Source organism: Podarcis gaigeae (genome assembly GCF_964106915.1).
Source record: "Podarcis gaigeae genome assembly, chromosome: 5".
Taxonomy (NCBI): Eukaryota; Metazoa; Chordata; class Lepidosauria; order Squamata; family Lacertidae; genus Podarcis; species Podarcis gaigeae.
This window is the reverse complement of record NC_139681.1, coordinates 72,580,282-72,598,589: the sequence shown is the minus strand read 5'-3', so window position 1 is coordinate 72,598,589 and position 18,308 is coordinate 72,580,282. Positions and strand designations below refer to the sequence as shown.

The following is an 18,308-nucleotide window of genomic DNA, read 5'->3' as shown; positions in this document are numbered from 1 at the left end:
TACCTTGCCCTGTGCTGAAGATATTATCTAAATTAGCAAGAGCTGCATATTTATCTGCTGACTGGAGGTTCGGTTTATTCACTGCAGCTTTACTGGCTGCAGTTGTGTTGCTCTGAGAAGCACTGAAGGCTCCAAAATCAGCACTGGAGGATTTGGGGAAGTTATCAAAGTGTGCAAAGTTAGCATTCACTGATCCAGCGCTCCCACCTGTAACAAAATAAGTTAAACATGATGGATACTTTCAAGCTCAATGAATGTCTCTTCAAATACTATTGGTGGCCTTGTGCGGATATGTTTAAAGGGTCACAAATTTCAAGAAGCTTCTCCTATGGCCAGGTCTTCACTTGGTTAAAATAGCCGGTTTTTATTTCCAAAATCTAAAAGCCCTAGCTTACCAGTGCTATAGCAAAGTGCTGCAAGAGTAGGTGTCGCAACAAGGCTAACCTCAATGATTCACATAAGCAGCAAGTATTTTAATATTGTATCTCCTGCTGCAAATTTAGTTAAATAAGAATTCCTTTGACTAATCATACTTTGATTATTTCTGACAGGGAAGCAGAAATATCAAGTTAAGAAGTAAACACAAAGGATCCTGAGGCTTTACTGTGACCTTAATTTCTTTCTTCCCAGGGACTACTGTTGTGGGCACCCCACATCCTATTGCTATCTTTGACGAACAAAGATAGCTGAAAGGCGTAGAAGGAGTGAGCACCACATTTTAAAAATAAAATAAAATCCACATCAGTACCTGTGACAACCATTCATTTAATGTTTACAAATTTAAACTGAACGAGATTCCACTCAAAGGCTGCCACCAAGTGGTCCTTAACTACTGACGAATATCTGATTCCACTGGTGAAGGTAACAGGATATATAGCCTCCTTCCTCACAAGAAACTGCCATACATCTTGGGTGACCTGACTCATGACAACATTTGAGAGATCAGTTTGTGTGGGTTCTACAAAATTTGTCATTAAAATTTCCATCCTTAATACCTCAAAACTCCAATTATGAGATACTGACCAGGTTTTATATAGCTATCCTTAAGTTATTAGATTCTCATAAATGCTGATAATTCAGTGACATTTTCAATTTGCAGGAAAAAGAAAAGCATTTTAACTTTGCCTCCAACTGTTTATATTAGGAGGTCTCAATCAAGTGCTGCTCTAGTAAACTACAAGCTAACATCTTTTAATTCAATGGCTAATAAGAAAAGCTTGACATGAAAATGAAAAAAAAGAAAGAAAGGAATTGTAAATGAAGTGAGCTGAGTTTCCCACCTTGGTGGAACTTACTGCGCACAGCCTGGAGAGGGAAAGCGGAAGTAGTAAATTCACCAAAACTGCAGCTAGATGAAAGCGTTCTGAACGCTGGACAGCCAGAAATTGTGTGAGGGGTTAAAGTTAACAAAAGGGAAAAACAAAATTTTAAAAGAAAATCTTAAGACAACACACTTAAAAAAGGAAAAGGGAAAAAGAAAATAAGTCAGCCATAGATCAAGACAAGCAAACATTATACAACATGACCGAAATTAAAGAAAAAGCAAAGCAGTAGCCCTTACACATGAGATTTTTTTTTCTTTTTGTGATTGAGTAATGTACATGTGTTACATTAAATTAGTTTCTTCTCTAGTTGCAATGTATTTATCACCAACTTGGAATATGGAAAGCAGTAATTTTTAATTTAGCCAATAATCTACAGTGCCAACAAACACGACACAAATATTTCATGTGTAGGGATAATTAAGAAGCTACAGGGCAAAAACTTCATGCGAGAAAAAAGCACAATCCACACCAAACAAAAGGCAGCATTCATTACAGGTTTCCCCAGAGCTTCAAAGTGTGTGTGTTAAGACAACTAGATGAAGAAAAGAGTTAAGATATTCTAAATTGTGTCCAGATTAGTTTACATTAAGAAAGCTAACAATGTTAGAGCATTTCTACCTGTATTTTGGTGCTGAAAAGCAGACTGACTTGCTGTGGGGAAACCACCAAAATTACTCGAACCACTAGACTGTCCAAATGCATCAAAGTTTGCAAAACCTGCATTTGCAGAGTTCTGCGCTGTAAATTGCAAATGAACAAAACATGTTAATGGTATGAAAACAAAAAATAGGTCATAAACTGAATCAGATTATGGCAGGCTTTGAGGGTAGCAAAGCTGCACCTCAAACATGCCACTGACATAAATTGTCACTTATGAAGTATGGGACAAATAATTTTGAAAACATAACCTCCAAATGGGAATATAGTTATTTCCATGGGATCTGTGCAAGATACATAGAACTGATGTTTTGTCTCTCATGCTGGCCGCAACACGGAAAAGATCACTTCTGCTGATCACAATACCTCCAAACACACATTTTTTTGTAATTGATAATAAATAAGTTGCACTGTTTTAAAAAATAGAAAAACAGCTATCAAATTCCAGCTCACACAATTTGGAGTTCTTTTAGGGTGTCATCATATTGCAATACTATACTCCTGGTCTCTGTTGGATAGAGCGATGGGCCAGTTGGATCTTTGTTCACTGCTACTATGGCATCCATTTAAGACAGCTTCATCTTCTATCATGGTGATCTTACAACATTTTGGCTGACGTACAAAGCAGGCTGCAAGTTCTGTGCACCCAAGGCTTTTGGTGTTTCTTGAACAGAAAATATCCATGCCACAAAAAAATAGCTCTTGAAACTGTGAAGGAGTTTCATAAGCATTGTGCAATATGCCATGGAAAGTCAGTAACCCCACTGGGTATACACAAGCCCCTTGAGCTCACCTAAGGTAGCTCTCTGGGTCCTGGCCTTTGAGAAGTTACTGAACCGTAAAAGAAGACAAGACAGCCAATATAAATTTTAAGAGAAACATCCAAAAGGAAGGGCAAACAACACTGTCAAATATTGGGCCAAAAGAAATTAGGATTTTTAGTATTTCCATCACTTTACAATATTGAGAATGTAAGGCAAGTAACAAAGTGCACACATTACAAAGTTGTCCATAGACGCAACAAGGTTAATCAAAGTTTGAATATATTGTTCCTATAATCACTTCCAGAAGTATGCAATCAAAGAGTTAACTAGTGAGTTGAAACCACTCTGAAATTCAGCACCTCTTTCTGTTGTTCCTTTAGACTGTCAGATCACAGAGGTTCAGTAACAATAGAAAACAGAGTTCATAGAATTCCCATCAGGGCCTGGACTTGGAAAACTTTTATCACCCTTGGCACTCTCAATTCTAGTTTCCAGCCCTCAAAGCTTTTCTTGCCTCTTCCCTTCCATCAATCATGCACCATTGCTTCTTTCTTCAGCAGAAAGTATCCAACTTTATTTTCCTTTGGTCCCTGCATTATTTGTTACTCCTTTTAACTGCCCTGGCTTTTCATAAGTCTGATATGCACTCCTCTCTCCTTCTGCCACAAAGCACATTATTCTCTCCTCATGCATAATCTCCACCTATCCTTCCCTCCTGGTTCTTCTCTTAGTTCATTGCCTACTCTGCTCCTTTTATCCAACCTCCCTGCTTCTGAGTCAACACCTCAGGGGTGTTGGGAAATGCATGCAAGCAGTGGCCAGACCCAAATGCGAGCCGTCAGACAAGCATTCACTTATAAATTTGTACCCAATTCACCTACGATCCATATATTTAATTTCTCACACATACACACACACAGAGAATGGAAGAGGAAGAGGGCAGTCCTGAGAGGGAATTCCCAAGAATCAGCATGGGATTAAAAATCCCAAGCAGTTACTATGCATTCTGTGCTTACTGCTCACTTTCATCCAGTGATGAAGAAGCTTCTCTTCCTCTACTGACAGCACAGAAGCAGAACAAGCTGCTGGAAGAGGGACAGAGCAATTCTCCAGGTCACCTGTCTCCCTCTGCAGTCAGGACATATGAATGAAACAAGCATGGGATTGGGCCATGCAGAAAGGATCCAGATATGATATAGGCCCAATCTGGCTCAAGGTCTGGCAGCTCTCCACCCATTCTGCAAAGGCCACTCACCACAGAATGCCACACCAATACATTTGCTTAAAACGCAACCAATAGTACTCATTTCCCATACATAACTATTTGCATAAACAGAAGTGAACGAATAAATTGAGAGCTGGTATAATATATTCAATTATACAAACTGTCAAGTGCTTGATTATCAGGCTACTCAGTATGTTATCCTTTCAACCTTCCCGTTGCAATATAAAAATAATGACCTACCTTACAAGGTTGTGGTAAGGATTATTGAGAGAATGTATGCAAAACACTATGAACAATTTAATTGTAGATTTGGTATTCTGTATAAGCTATACTACCAGTACTAAATTCTCAATTTATGATCCTAAGATAATAGATTGGAAGGGCCAGATGTTTAAAACAATTAATAGTGCACAATTTCAATAACTAAGGTTTTCATAATGGTGAGGGAATGCCATTTTGCCAGTTATTTCAGAATTATGACAGGCAAATCAGTCCACTTTTTCAGACTAAGTTTCCTGCTTACATTTAACAGTAAAGGGAAAGTGGCAATTTCAGTGTAACAGCTAAGTGGAAAATTTAACCATTCTTATTGAAGCAAATCGCATAAATAGTTTTTTTAAAAAACTAAATAAAACTATACTACGTGCATTTGTAGGGACTGGATTTCAATATTAGTTATCAGTAACAAATCCAGGAATGGAAAAGACTATTACCTGTATGACTGTTGAAATGTGCAAAATTAGCAAAATTCGCTGTGGCTGTGGAATGAGGAGCAGGAGCAGCAAATATGTCTGAACCAAGGTCAGAGAGAAGATCAAACTGTTTCTTTTCTTGTGACTGTCCTTGAGATCGATTTACAACAGGAGACTGTAAACAACAAGTTAAAGTTGGCTAAACAAACATGAAGAGAGATTAAACCAAGGTTTTATTCCTGATGTAGAAGGACACACCATTTTACTTTTCACCCAGATCAAGTTATTCTATCTGATAATGCACTAAGGGATCTGTGCAACCATTCCATCCCTCCAACTCTCTGCGAGTAGAGGAAGGTTTTGACCTGGCACAGAAAGAATAACAAAGTTGGTGCCAGGAATGCCTAGCTGGAGAGAGCATTCCACAGACAAAGGTCCACTGCTATAAAGGCCCTTTGTCATCATGCTCTGAACCTCTCTCAGAGGGGGTAACTCTAGGGCCTCAAATATTGACTTAAGAGTATGGTTGGGTTCATAGCAGGAGAGGCATTCTGTTAAATATTGGAGTCCTGAGCCATGTAAGGCTTTGCAAGTTTAAATGAGCATTTTCAATTAGGCCTGGGAATATACAGGCAGCTAATGCATCCAGCCAGAATAGCAGTTATATGATCCAAATATCTGAGAGAAGAGATACGAGTGCTGAGCAAGCAATAAGGCTGGCTGAGATTCAGCATGGCTAAAAGAAATGAGACTAGGAGGAAAAATCAGAAATTCGGGAGAACTGTAGGGTGTGAAAGAACAGTTTTTGCCCCTCTACTCACTTGTGTAGGTGTGCTCTTATTTAAGTGCAGTGCCGGTGCAGACTCTCCCAGAAGAGATTTAAGTGGCTTGACTTCTGGAGTACTACTTGTACTACTAGCAGAGGAGCCAGATATAGATGCATGGACAGATGCCACAACTTTTGCTTGTTCTGGTGGAACATACCTAAGACAAATATATATTACAAATTTAATAGACACAGTCCCAATATATCTTGTTAGCAGAAAGAGAACCCAAAGTTACTTTTTCAAGCACTATAGCAGGGGTTCCCAAAGCGTGGTCCACAGGCCACTGAATAAGCTTCATTCAGGTGGTCTTGGTGTGTCTGTGGATTTGTGGCTGAAGATGGGAGGTGGCAAAGTCATTCCTTTAAATACATATATTGATTTCTAATTGTATATTATGGCTTTTATTTCTTATATTGTATTAAAACTGGAATTCTATGAAATTCAAACTGTAATAAAAAAATTAAATATCATATAGCATCTAACACAGTACATTACAACTGTTAAATTGGGCAGAAAAATCATTAAGCGGTCTGTCAAGAACCTTGGCAATTTTCAAGTGCCCCAGGAGGTGGTGAGGTTGGGAACCACTGCATTATAGCAGCTTACAACACAAAACAGCCGCCATGCAAATACAGTTTCAACAAATCTCCCCATAGCAGTCTTATGACAAGAGACCCCAGAGTAGTAGTTATTTCGCAAGACTATTTCAATTCAATTCCAGTTAAGCTACTACCAGCAGTTGTCTGCCCTAGAATCCATCTCAAATACTCTGATAACTTGCCAGTCCTGGTCTTAAGAGTATAAGGTAATGAATGAATGGAGGCAGTGGGCAATATCATCTAACAGTTTCAAGTACAATTTCTGTAACTGTACAGCTCTTAATGTTTATGTCAACTGCTGCTAAGGTGCACTAACCTCAAGAAAAGCAAATCAAACATGCTGCACATTTGGGAATGTGTTATAAAATTTACAGTATTTTGGCAGCATACTAAACTTTAAGGAATTCATTGAATGGTACACTAAACAAACTAAATTCTCAATTAATGCTACTGGCATTTTTAATCCCAAACTGAAGTATCCCCAAGGTCTGCTCATACAAGACTGTTTCCCACATCAGTGTCTATTTCATGGAGGAAAATCCAGTGTTCATTGAATACACAGTAAACCTGTACATCTCTTTAACTTCACGTACACCTACCAAAGAGTATGTTTTTGTCATGTTTTCCACCTTTGTGGAAGCAATATGTATGTAATAAATTATTTTGCCACATAAGTAGTGGGGAAAGGAAGCTGTCTCATGCTACAGAAGACCGCTAGTTCAGCTAGCTAGGTTTATCCTGGCTGGGAGAGGCTCTCCATTGTTTCAGAAGGGAGACATTTCCTGCCTTAACTGGAGGTCGTAGGTAATGAACCTGGGGCCTTCTGCCTGCAAATCAGATGTTCTACCACTGAGCTATGTCACTTCTCCTCCAAAAAGTCTCATCACTGGGATTTGAATTTGCAGTCTTAACCTTCCTCCTGCTTCTGTCCAGTACCTACAGACTGGCTTAGTCAATCATAGGCACTGTCAACAAGCCTGCCTGAAAGTTACTACAAAAAGGGAACGCATGCTCCTATGCCACAAGAACTGCTTCCTGGCAAATTTTCCTTTGTCCAGTCTTACTCTCAATACTACCTAACGGATCGTTATAGAATACCCTGCTCCTTGTGGTCAGGAACAATCGTTTTGTATTCTTTGGGAGAAGTGCCAACCCTCATGCTAGCCCAAGCCCAATGAAACATCATCATAATACTGGAGAAAGGAAGTAGTTCCAGGGGCCCGAGAGGAATGATCTCTAAGACAGTGATCAAGATTTGGCAATTAGAAATGAATCGTGGGAAGCTATCTTCCTGCAAAGCATCCAGACAAAGTAAATAACAATACAGAGAAGAGCATGTATATACTTAAATGATATTTATACTAGCAAAATTAAGAAACACCAATTTTAGCAACAAAAAAAGTTGTTTTAAAATACTAGCAAAATAAGGTGTGTACTGACCATCTTTTCTTTTCATATTTTTCTTGTAAGAATTCCTTGACCTTTTGAGGATCCCTGAAGTCTGGAATTGCTGATGATCTATCATCAAATAATCCTAGCCAAATCTGTTTACACACCTTGTGGAGGAAACACAATACAGTATTAGGTTAAATCAATTTCAACTTGATCATTTAATTCATATAAACAGTGCATAAATACACTTACCAAGGAGTTAAGTCCCACTGTGTTCAACCAGGTTACTTTCGGAGTAAGCATTTATAGGTGTGCATTGAGACACAGTAATCTGATCCTGCTATGCATACCTGCAAGGCCATTTAGCTCCTCTACAATAGTAACTATTTATATCAAGAAGCAGAATAAGCATTGTGCTTAAGAATTTACTGGTGTGCATATCAGTGCTTTTCATAAATCTCCATCCGTTTTATGACAGTGTAATTGTTTAATATAGTATCACCAAAACATGACGTTCAGTTATTCTTATCCTGCATTTTAACCCAAACAAAGGCCCCTAAAACAGTATACAACAGGTTTTACCCCAAATAAAAATCTGCAATTTACAAATTACATCTTTGAGGGGTTTTGTTTCAAACCTTTACATACATTTCTGTAAAAATGCATCTAAATTTTTATTTGTAATTCAAAAGACCTTGAATTCCTAAATTAATACAAATGGTTAATTGAAAGATGCATTCTAGTCCAATATATATAATTTGGTACAAAAAGGTTTCCGAAACAAACCATACAGTTTCCAAACTGGTTATGGCTTTCTAGAAGAGGATGCTAGGGGCCATTTTTTAAAAAGGACACAGATTAGGTGTTGAGGGGAGCACACAAAAGCCTTTTAACATCACAGAATCACCTCATGGAAGTGGTCTGTAAGAAAAAATGTGTGTTTTTTTTTAAAAAAACACTAAAACTTTTTAAAATAGATAAACTTAAAATTGGGGACACAAAAGGCCTTTTGGCATAATGGCAACACATAAGGAGACCCACAGGACTTAAAATGTTTTTTTTTAAGAATGTATATATTACAGCAGGTGGCCAAGTGGTTGCTCAGTTCATTGTGATAAAGGTAAAGGTACCCCTGACTGTCAGGTCCAGTCACAGACGACTCTGGGGTTGCGCGCTCATCTCGCTCTATAGGCCGAGGAAGCTGACGTTTGTCCACAGACAGCTTCCAGGTCATGTGGCCAGCATGACTAAGCCGCTTCTGGCGAACCAGAGCAGCACATGGAAATGCTGTTTACCTTCCCGCTGGAGCGGGAACCTATTTATCTACTTGCATTTTGACATGCTTTCAAACTGCTAGGTGGGCAGAAGCTGGGACCCAACAATGGGAGTTCACCCCGTCACGGGGATTCGAACCGCTGACCTTCTGATCGGCAAGCCCTAGGCTTTGTGGTTTAGACCACAGCGCCACCCACATCCCATATATTACAGCAGGAGACCAAGTGGTTGCTAAGTTCATTCCAATAGGATAGGACAATTGTTGCATAAAGCTGAATAAATGTGTTCAGGGATAAGGGCATCTATTCCCTCCTAGCAAATGCAAAGAAACTGGGATTTTGCATGCAGATTGTTGTTGCCAGTCTGCATTTAACAGCAATGACGAAAATGAGGACTCCCATGGGTCACCCTGACTAATATAAACCAGGAAGTTGGCCAGGAACAGCTAGCTGCCTAAGTGCAGGCAGGCAGGCAGGCACAATAATTTAATTTTCTTTCTAGAAACAAAATATTAACACTAAGCTTAAGAAAATTCTCAATAGGTTTTTGCAAGTGAATGGATAATACAGGTAGAGAGCTATAAGCTGTATATATCTCAAATCCTAGCAAAAAGTGAACCAATTTAAATTAAAGCAACTAAGCTCTTAATGTACTGAAAAGCATGCTTTGATTTATGAAAGCTTCCTCGTGTGCACTCCTGCTACTTCCTAGAAAAGACACTTTCCACAGTTGATGCAAGTATGGAATAACCGGAGTGCCAATTTAGCTTTTATTCAAGATGCAACTGCACATTACTGCTTATGCAGACTGGTTAAAAACCTGTATCCCAGTATTTTCCACCTTATGGCACAGAGCTCATTTGGGTAACTTCTAGTTAAAAATAGGTGGTCTGATACACAATTACAAATAAGTCACATTTCATTCATCTGTAGACTACTCTGTATGAAAACCGGTAGGTAATAAAGATAATGAACATTTCAGAATATGCCATACAATGAATGAATAACGTATATTTTGCAGCAGCCAATTACTAGATTTACAATTTGACATAGCAACAAAGCAGAACTATAGTACAAGCGAAACTTGCCGCAGGAAGGATTTTGAAACGGTGTTCCTTAGTAAGCAAGCAGTAACTTGTATTCAGTAAATACCCTAATTCCTTTGTCTTAGTCACTGATCTATTGGCTAATATATGCTTCCTAGAAATGCAAGAACTGAAAGTATTAGTCCAACACAATTTTAGATACTCCATAAATAATAATTGCACTTCAGTCAGGAATTACTTGCTTGGCTGCCTTTATAAGACATTTAAATATTCCCTCTATACCACTTTCATTTTACTTGATTACATTCTATTCTCACTCCTGTTTTGTGAGCATAGTAATTCATTATGGCACAGTATCTCTTCATCTGCAGCAGTTTATTCCTTTGCAAATACTGTAATGGGAACAACTTTTGTGTATCACACAATAAAAAATATTAAGTAGACAAAAATAAATTTATCAAAATGTAAGAAGGTTGTACTTGTCAATTATTTGTGTAAGGAATTGCTCTAAATACCACAACTGCTTACAGAGACCCTTTAATAGTTTCTGCATCTTTCAACGGTAACTTATGACCACAACTGCTCATATTACATTTCCGATAAAACAAGAAAAATATAGAGAAACAAGAAAAATCTACTGATTAGCCTGGTCCCAGGAGGATATAAATGCCCATTTATTTCTCACCACTTTGTTATGGGTTTAAAGAACTGATCTCCCACCCCTACCTTTTTCCTCCACTTTCCTTTTGTGGCTTAATAAGTGCCCTTCTCTTTTTTTAACTGATGTGAGCTGCTCTGGGAGACAATAACTAATAGAAAAAGGACAATAATACAGTAAACAAATATGCAAACTTTAGGAAAGCTATGCTGATGTTGGCTCCCACCTATGATAAATTCGTATAGCGTCACAACTAGCTTACACATGCATCATAGGGGCATCAATATTTGTAAGAATTTGTATTGCAGAAAAGGTTGGCACAATTAGCCCCAGTCATCCTAGATATAACATAAGTTTGAGGGAGATTACTACAAAGGGTCAAAGCCTTGAAACATTAAGTTTAGTGCACTGCAGAGGACAACCCTCCCAATGAAGACCATGCCACCTTACACATGGGATAGACTGTCAGACTATGAGAATTCTATTGCCCTAATGCTGCAAAAGGTTTAGGGTTAAAAGAACAAGGCCTAAGGAGCTTTGGTTTTATGTGCTTCGTCCCATTGCATCAGGAAATTAATAACTCCAATCCTGTTATGTAGCAAAACAGAATCAAAACCAGGTTCTTAATCCCATTTTGAAGGTTAAACACCAACTATGTTTGCCTGTTTAGACAAGAAAAGTATGGATTGGCACAAGTGATATTCTTTTATCTTCTAATCAAGCATAATTATGTTTCACTATGCTCTACCAGAAAAACTAAGTGCTATAAACCCCTTTCTAAAAATAACTTTTAACTGATTGCCAAAGAATGGAAAAGTTTATTGCCAATGTAAGTTAACTATATTCCTCAGCAAGCAGATGACCTGACTGAATAATGTAAGACAGAGTCATGGGCCAGGCTCCATCCATGTGTATTATCTATCACCTACTATTTTTTTAACTATAAAGACCTACAATTTTATTATTTATGGTGTCTTTATGGCATTCATAAAGTAGTTGGGATACCCTCTAATGCCTAAATGAAGTACTCATTTCATGAGATGCCATGTGTTCAGTGTCAAGTCCCCTAATTTATGCCAAATTTACTTAGATCTTTTACAATGCTGTTAAGAGATTATTTCTAGAAGATTCCAGAACCAATGCCTGTAATCTGATAACTATCTGCCTTCACAACAGAAGACATGGGGCAAATCCCAGTGCCTGAACTAACTTTTGCAGGAAGGGAGTCTGAGGAACTGAGGCAGATAGTGGCTGATAAGAGATGAAGTTCTAGGCCTAAAAGACAAAATAAAAGCTGACAAATTGCTGGGTCCAGATGGCATCCGCCCAAAGAACTCAGATGTGAAATTGCTGAACCTTTAACAAAAATATGTAACTTGTCCCTCGTAATCAGCCTCCATACCAGAGGACTGGAAAGTAGCCAATGTAACACCAATTTTTAAAATGGGATTTAGAGGAGATCCTGGAAATTACAGGCTGGTTAGCTATATCTGCCCTAGGAAAACTGGTGGAAAGTATTGTTAAAGATAAAATAGCCGAACATACAGAAGAACAAGGCTTGCTGAAGCAGCTTTAGCATGGACAGAGAAGAATTTTTCTCCTCTCATAACCAGTGTTAGAAACTGGAATAGAAAAGCTAGGAGCCAAATGGCTCCTGGGACCTGGGTTGTGGAAGCAACACTTTTTATTTATTATTTTGATAAGCATGAATTAATACGCAATTCACACAAGTGACACATTGTTAAGATCACATTTTTAGCAGAAATTGTTAATACCTGGTTTTTTTTGTGTGTGTTTACAATAAAAATATTGGTACCATACTTCAGCTTTCAAAACCCTCTGCTCTTTATTGTTAAACTCCTTAACATATTGTCTGTCCTTAACATAGACTTTGAAGTTTCAAATCACATACATTTCAGTAATCCTTGAATGTCAGCCAGGCACAAAAAAATGACACCCAGACTTTTGGAGGTGCTCGCAAATGGAGACTCTTTAGGTGCAAAATGTGCCTGGCACCCTGCTAATTTCAAACCCTGTTCATAACACCACTACTCATGGACATCCACTGAAGCTGAACCCTGGATGATTCAGGACAGATAACCAAAAGTATTTCTTCATACTTAAACAATGGAACTGGTTCCAACAGAAAGCAGTGATGGACACCAACTTGGATGGCTTTAACAGACTATTAAGATAAGTTCATGGAGGACAAGGCTATCAACAGCTGCTTGTTCTACAAGTTGTTGGGAATTGCAGGTGGGCAGGTGTTCCCAAGCTTCCTAAAGGCACCTGCTTGGCCAGTGTGAGCAGGATGCTGGACTAGACAGGCTACTGGCCTGATTCAGCAGGCTCTACTTAGGTTCTTCTTTCTTCCAGGAATTTCCATTTTTATATTACAAAACCATTATATTTTCTGGTAATTTCAAAGATCCCACATGCAGCAACTTCTTCCTTTTTCCCTATAATTAACATATGGCAAGTTACTGCTGCACTGTGTAAAATGGATGGGAATTAAATGGTTTGAGGAAAGACCACTCATCTTTAACAGGCAGCTCTACCCACACTGAAAAATGTACCACTGCAGTATTTTGAACAATAAACAGTTTTGTAGAAGAAAAAAGAAAAAAGAGTAACAAATACAATTGGCACAAGGCTATGAGACATCATTCCTGCTGCAGAAACTAATATGGAGGGGTCTGAAGTTTCATAGTTCTCAAATGCTTTTTTTTTTTTTTTGCTACATACAGCAAAGAAAATTTCCATTCTCATTTTCAGCATGGGAGTGGCTAACCTTTTCTGCCTCGGGGGCTGTATTCATCCTTGGCCATCTCTCTAGGGTGCACATGCTAGTGGGTGGGTTTGGCCACTCTCCCTCACACACAAGATACACCCTCACACACAGCCCCCAGTTGGTCCACAATCAGCTCAGGATGACGGTCACTGAATCCTCCCCACTGATCAAGTGATCAATCTGATGATAATTTGCCATTTCTAATACCCATCAGGGTGCTGGGCAGGGGGGTTATAAATCTATGACCATCCTGCACCATGTCTACTTAACCCTCCATTTTTACCAACACCAAAATCAGTGTGGTTTATAGGGCAGAAAAACTTGCTTGGGGACTTCATTAGTCCAAGAGTTAGCCATCCCTGAATTAAAGGCTTCTATCTTCTTGTACGATGATAAATCACATTCATTTGAGGATTATTTATTCCCTTAAAAACAAGTCTGTGATACTTACTTCATTCCCATGTTTCTGCAGAAATTCTATTTCTTGCTGTGTGAATGTGGTCATGGAAATGGACTTCACTCTGTGAGGTGGATTTAAACCTCGTCTATAAAACAAGAAAATTGAAGGAAGTCATTCTAGAAACTTTTCAAGAAGAAAATAAAGTTCTACTATACCTTGAAGCTACAATTGGTCAAAGAAACCATCCTAGCTCTGAAGAATCTTAGGCATGAAAGAAAATTGCCTTTTTCTAAGTGTTAATACTTGTTTTGGAGTACTTATCCAAGAGCAGTGAAAAACTTAGGCCTAATGTTGTTGTTGTTGTTTAGTCGTTTAGTCGTGTCCGACTCTTCGTGACCCCATGGACCAGAGAACGCCAGGCACCTCTGTCCTCCACTGCCTTCCGCAGTTTGGTCAAAAGGCCTAATAATTTTAGTTTAATGAATTTAAAATTTTACAGGAATCAATTAAGAATATCAGATCTCAATTCCACAGCCCTTTCTCTTAAGGACATAAATCTTTTGAAGGGACTAAGGAACTGGATGGTTTAAAGTACTTTGTAAAGATACAGATTCACCTCGTTGCCTTGAATCTGTGACATTTTCTCCCTACTATTTACCTGCTTAAGATCTGGAAAGCTAAAAGTGTTAGATAACCTGAGGTTTTATATATTCTTTTGATTTTTAAGTGTTTGATGTCTTACTGTGTTCTAATTTGTTGGAAGTCACCCAGAGTGGCTGGGGTAACCCAGTCAGATGGGTGGCACATAAATAATAATAATAACATCATTGAAGGATTTGAAATTTATTTAAGTATCGCATTGCTAGCATTGAAGTTTTATTGATTTAACAGATTTTTCTACTCTAAAAATACACATATGTCCAAGAAATTGATTTATTTAAACTGCTTAATATTTCAAAAATCTCTAAGCAATATAGTCTAATAAACAAGCAAACAGGTAGAAGTTTACTTGTTCCACCTCCCTCCATATTTGTCTCTTCAGACGTCTTAAAATCAAACCTGTTCCTTAAAATGGGTGTGACAAATTTACGGTCCAGACACTGTTGAACTCCCATCATCCCTTGTCATATCGCACATGGTCCTGTCTCAGTTTGAGAATGGTTATGCTAATTTCAACTGCAAAAGTTCAGCAGCAACCTTGCCACTGCTATAATGTATGAAATAGAACCCAAAGGTCTGAAAGTGAGAGAACCAATGATTCCTGCAAGTACTAAATAGGAAACTTCAGCAATACATCTAAGCTACACCTCTGTATAAGGATTACTGCAGGAAGGATTAGTGACTCAACGGAAATAGTGATATGGCTAAAGTTACTTTCATGTGTACTTGTAATAGTAAGCTAGTAAAAATCAATTAAGAGTAAACTTGTGAGTATATAATATAAGTACCGTATTTTTCGCCCTATAGGACGCACCGTCCCATAAGGCGCACCTAGTTTTTTTTGGGGGGGGGAAATAAAGGGGAAAAAATTATTCCCCCCCCAAGGCGCGGGGCTGGGGCTGGGGAGGCCCGAGCTTCCCCCGAGCCCAGTCCCCAAACAGGCAGCTCTCTGCAAGCCGTGGGAGCCCAGCGCTGGCTCCCGCTGCTTGCGGAGAGGTCCGCAAAGCCTGGACGCGCTGAGCTCAGTGCGCGCAGGCTTCGGCATGCAGGCAACTCTCCGCAAGCAGCGGGAGCGCTCCCGCTGCTTGCGGAGAGGTCCGTGAAGGCTGGAGAGCGAGAGGGGTCGGTGCGCACCGACCCCTCTCATTCTCCAGGCTTCAGCGAAAGCCTGCATTCGCCCCATAGGACGCACACACATTTCCCCTTCATTTTTGGAGGGGAAAAAGTGTGTCCTATAGGGCGAAAAATACGGTACATGGTGTTGACAGCAAGTCTTTTTACATATAATTTTTATGGAGAACTTTTTACATGCACATGTGTCTAATTATGGATGGCAAGTGATGGATTCCTTAAACATGGTCACACAGGGAGCACTATAACTTTGGTTCTACAACTTATTTAGCATAAGACTTTCCAGTGACTTTCTTTACTATACGCTTTAAATTGGATATCCAATTGTCAGTTTAGAACCTTCCATACAAAGCACATATTCAACCTATGAGCTTCAATCTAGAAGCAGGAGTCAACAGTTCTGATCCATTTGACAAGTGCCGTACCTTCATTTTAGTAACTGTCACAGCAAATCAAGCTCCATGTGCAACACCATGTGGTTGAACAAAACAAATCTTGCAAGGTAAAAAGGATAACATGCTGGAGAAAACTGCAACTGCTTCAAAATGATGAGGGACAATTTGCAGAGTTTGCAAACCATTTGTACAGCAAGTTTAATATTAATTGGGTTACGAAAAAAGACCAAATTATTCTAACCAAACAACTGGCATGGTGAACTCAAATCCAGAGGTTAACCAGTAACCATTAATCTGTTTCCTGTTGTAAACCCTCATGGCAAACTTTTAATGTGCTCAGTAAATTCAAACCCATGAAGGGAACACTCAGGCAAAAGTGTATCAAAAAATAAAAATGCATCTGCAGAGTATTTGTCAAGCTTTCCCCACCCTTTTTACATACTTCCTGGATTAATATCACAATTGGCACCTGTCCACCTCTAGCCTTTCATATGCTCTAAGGGAACTTGATCAAACTAGCAGACAAAGTTTGCATCCCTCCTCCTAAAGACATAGCCAACTTTATATACAGAGAGAATGTGCTCGTTAAGACCCTCAATTTTTCATTACCGATATTCCTCCCACTTTGAGGAAATAAAACCCACCCCTTCTACACTTAAGGGACGCTGGAAGATTCAGCAAGCCCCACACCATCTATCCTCCACCACATCAGCTTCCTTCTTTTCTTTCCGGGGATCTCTTCAGCCTGGTCTCCCAATTCTCACCCGTACCCAGGCGCAGCCCTCTTGCACACCGTGTGCCCCTGTCACTCGCCTGGAAGACACACGAGCAACCCCCACCCCACCCCCGCTCTCTGCCCAACACCACGCGCCCCATTCCTCTCAAAGGGTCTGGGCCAGCAATTATGGGGGAAATGAGAGAAGAAAAGAAAAAAGGAATCCCCCCCCACCGCAAAGTGCCCGCAGTCTCGTTTACGCTTCAGCCTCTCCCCACCCATCCACCCACCCCACCCCCCTCCCCGAGACCGCTGCCAATTCCCATATGGGATCAGGAGCGGGACGGGGTGGGGAGTCTTCGCCAACCCCCCCTTCCAGCCCCCCTATTTCTCCTCAGCTCCACCACCCCCTCCCTCCCATCGCCTGCTTAAAGCTCTCGGTTGTTTCCTCCCGCCTGGGATGAGGTCAACCCTTCTTCCTCCTCCTCCTCCTCCTTTCTTTCTTTTTCTCTCAGTGTCTCTTTTTTTCTCTACGTCTCCTCAACTCTCCTCTCCTCAACTCACAGGATGCCGGAGCAGGAGGTACACACGAAGCTGCCCACCGTCATGTCGGTGTAGGTGGGGCCGCGCTGGTCGCAGTCGAAGCACTTGCGGTTGGGCGGGAGGCTGCTCATCTCCCTCAGCAGCTTCAGGTGCTTCTCCTCCTGCTTCCGCTTGGCGCTCGCCGCCATGGCTTCGGAGGAGGCGGCCGGGTAATGTGTGTGTGTGTGTGTGTCCGTGAGCGCGCGCGGAGGTATAGAGGCCGCTCCCCGGGCTCGCTCACGCCGGCCGGGGAAGGAGGAGGGAGGCCGGGACCCGTCCGGCTCCGAGACGCCCGTGAGGGGAGCGCGAGGGGGACGAGGCTTGGGCCCGCGCCCCTGGCGCGCGCGCGCAGCCCCAACTGACGGACCGACGGAAGGAAGGGAAGAAGGGAGGGGGGAAAGGGAAGGAGGGGGAGGGGAGCGGCGTCGGCCCTCGGCGAGGAGGACGGGGCGGCTGAATGACGAGCCGAAGCGGAACCTGCGCGGCACCTTTTCTCTGTAGAGACAAGGAGAGGAGGAGGAGGGGGGAGCGAGGAGGAGGAGGTGGAGAGCAGCTCGGCGATAAGCCGCCGCCTGCGCCCTGAAGGCGCCTGACGACGAGCGCCCCCTCCCGCATGGGAGGATTCTTTCCACCAGCGGCTCCTTCCCCGTTCTGTCTCATTCTCTCCCCCCCCACCTCGCCCTGTGGGAGATGCTTACCTGGCGTGACCCTGCAGGCGGTTAAAAATAAGTAAATAGGAAAGGAGAAGGAAGAGAGGGGGCGAAAACAACAACAACCTGGCCCGGTTGCAGGGAGAGGTGGCGAGAAGAGGTCAAAGAGAGAAATGTCAGTTAGGGAAGGGATGGAGACAGATGGGACAACTGGCGGCCAATAAGCAGCAAAGGATTCCCCCCCCCCCGAGATTTTGCCCCCGCAATTTTGCCTGATTTTAATGAAATATTTGACCCATGGCATGTCTAGTCCATAGTTCCTAGCTGTGGCCTGCCAAAAAGGCCCCCAGTAGGCACGACACGGTAGCTCCATAGCCCTCTCCGCGGCTGTTTCCCAGCTGCTTGTATTCAGAAGCAGGCAGGATCCGAAGATGGAGGCCATATATAGCCACTCCGCTATTTCGTTGGTAAGGTAAAGCGTGTGAGAGAAAAGGGTGTGTGTGTGTGTGTGTGTGTGTGTGTGTG

The 18,308-nt window shown here is 41.1% G+C and overlaps 1 protein-coding gene across 31 annotated transcripts in view; it reads right to left on the bottom strand.

The window, feature by feature from the left end:
* Positions 1-17,729, bottom strand: part of AGFG1 (ArfGAP with FG repeats 1) — a 28,259-nt gene extending 10,530 nt beyond the window's left edge. For 8 of the 31 annotated variants that reach the window (XM_083738662.1, XM_083738687.1, XM_083738666.1 and 5 more), the window contains exons 1-8: positions 17,116-17,725; positions 13,702-13,795; positions 7,530-7,645; positions 5,485-5,647; positions 4,685-4,838; positions 1,944-2,063; positions 1,281-1,370; positions 4-207 (exon numbers count right to left, since the gene is read on the bottom strand). In XM_083738662.1, coding sequence (XP_083594788.1) covers positions 4-207; positions 1,281-1,370; positions 1,944-2,063; positions 4,685-4,838; positions 5,485-5,647; positions 7,530-7,645; positions 13,702-13,795; positions 17,116-17,282 — 1,108 coding nt within the window. In that variant the 5' untranslated portion in view covers positions 17,283-17,725. Of the gene's footprint in view, positions 1-3; positions 208-1,280; positions 1,371-1,943; positions 2,064-4,684; positions 4,839-5,484; positions 5,648-7,529; positions 7,646-13,701; positions 13,796-17,115 lie in introns of all 31 variants that reach the window. The other 23 variants (XM_083738690.1, XM_083738663.1, XM_083738665.1 and 20 more) reach the window with 11 other exon arrangements.
* Positions 17,730-18,308: the final 579 nt, after the last annotated feature.